Source organism: Empidonax traillii, unplaced genomic scaffold, assembly GCF_003031625.1.
Source record: "Empidonax traillii isolate 1590-97213 ecotype Southwest subspecies unplaced genomic scaffold, ASM303162v1 scaffold2128:size72475, whole genome shotgun sequence".
Taxonomy (NCBI): Eukaryota; Metazoa; Chordata; class Aves; order Passeriformes; family Tyrannidae; genus Empidonax; species Empidonax traillii.
This window is the reverse complement of record NW_020957321.1, coordinates 7179-9086: the sequence shown is the minus strand read 5'-3', so window position 1 is coordinate 9086 and position 1908 is coordinate 7179. Positions and strand designations below refer to the sequence as shown.

The 1908-nt window shown below is 51.4% G+C and overlaps 1 protein-coding gene across 1 annotated transcript in view; it reads left to right on the top strand.

The window, feature by feature from the left end:
- Positions 1–925, top strand: part of LOC114071589 (exocyst complex component 6B-like) — a gene marked incomplete at both ends in the record, with an annotated part of 58954 nt that extends 58029 nt beyond the window's left edge. Inside the window, one exon of the mRNA XM_027909435.1 lies at positions 810–925. Within this exon, the coding sequence (XP_027765236.1) occupies positions 810–925 (116 nt within the window). The remainder of the gene's footprint in view (positions 1–809) is intronic.
- Positions 926–1908: the final 983 nt, after the last annotated feature.

The window sequence follows — 1908 nt, the reverse complement described above, 5'->3', positions numbered from 1 at the left end:
AAAAAAAGTCAAATCCCCCTGTAATATTTATAAGCCCAGGCACCGTGTGTGGAGGTGAAATGCCTTGAACTTTGCACCAACCGCAGCCTCGACCGCGCTGGGAGGGACCCGAGTGGAAAATAACTGTCATGAAAACGTGGTGTGAGCACCAAAGTCACCCTTCTTCAGGTTTGCTGGGCTTAAATAAGGTCCCTTTGCCCTTGGAAGGGCTGAGCAGGTTTTTATGGAGCTGATCCCTTCTGTCACTCGCTGGGGTTTGACATCCATCACTTCCAGGTGGGAGAGCTGAGGTGCAGGAATGTTGGCTTGCAGGGAATGCAGGAAGGCTGGAAAGGGACTTGGGAGAAGGGATGGAGGGACAGGGCACAGGGAATGGCTTCCCACTGCCAGAGGGCAGGGATAGATGGATATTGGGAAGGAGTTGTTGGCTGTGAGGGTGGTGAGACCCTGGCACAGGTTGCCCAGAGAAGCTGTGGATGTTCAAGGCCAGGTTGGACAAGGCTTGGAGCACCCTGGGCTGGTGGAAGGTGTCCCTGCCCATGGCAGGGGGTGGAACTGGATGATCTTGAAGGTCCCTTCAACCCAAACCTTTCCATGATACCTTATTAAACTGCTCCTGTTGTACTTTGTTTTTCCCCTCGCCCTCCTTAAAGCAGGTCCAACGGGCCCCTATTTTGCTTTCTTAATAACTTTGCTCACCTGTGCTCCAAAGGGACCCAAAAATGACCAGTGTGAACCTTTCTGCCTTTCTCCTGTTGCTTTTCTCTCTTCTGCCTTTGACCTTGACCTCCCTGTGTTGTCCTCTGTAGGGGCAGGTAGATGTCCACTCTACCATGTCGGTGAGTACGAGGCTTGCGTGTCGTGCCTGTCCGGTCTGCTCTGCTCTCACCTCCTGGTGTCGAGGGGGGGAGTTGAACCAGAAAAGGTCCTTCATCTCAGAAAAGAGAAAAGGGAAACAGCAATTGAAAGTTTAAATCTACGGGATTAATGATTGTATGATCCTGTGGTAAATAAGAGACCAAGGGGAGGGGTTTCCTTCCCAACGGGTTGCCCATAAATGTGTTGTTGCAGTGGCATCGCTAAACTGTTGATTTTAGAACATTTACGTGGCTCTTTTAATCCCCTTAAACTTGCAGGGGATTAGGGGAAATGTCTGTGATTGGGGAAAGCGTGATGGAAGCTTCACCTCTGCTTGAAAGTGAAAAGATGTTTGTAAAATCCTGCCTGCCTTCTGCGCAGAGAAATCCCCCCTGGGAATTCCAGCCTGATGTTCCTCCTGGTCTGAGTGCTCCAACCTGGAGCTTGGACCACTAAGCCTTCCCTTGGACTGGAAGTGTCCAATTCCAGGTTGGACAGGGCTAGGAGCAACCTGCTCTAGTAGGAGGTGTCCCTGCCCATGGCAGGGGGGTGGAACTAAATGGTCTTTAAGGCCCCTTCCACCTCAAACCATTCTGTGATTCTGTTGTTTTACCCCAAAACCACCGTGAATTCTTGACCTTCGCTCTCTCCTTGTGTGGGTCAGGGCAATCACCACTAAAAAAAAACCCTAGAAAAGTGAAGGAGACCTTTAGGACCGGCCTTCTGGTTCAACAACCCCCCCCATAATCGTCATTTCTGCTTGTTCCACGTACGGGAGAACAACCCCCACGACATCTCCACGGGTAGATTGCAAACAAAGTGCTCCTGAGCCACCTTGTTTCCTCTATTCCCATGGCTGCAAACCAAGGCACGTGTGGACAAAGCCTGCCTTGGGTTTTGGTGGGTGTGAGGCGAGCCTCAGCCCCAGCTTCTGCTTCAGTCCCAGCCTTTAACCCCTGCTCTCTCCATTGGAACTGCCTTGGAAACATTGATATTCCACGCCACAGCTGGATGCTTGTCCCCCTTTTCCTGGAAACTAAGCCTGGAGTG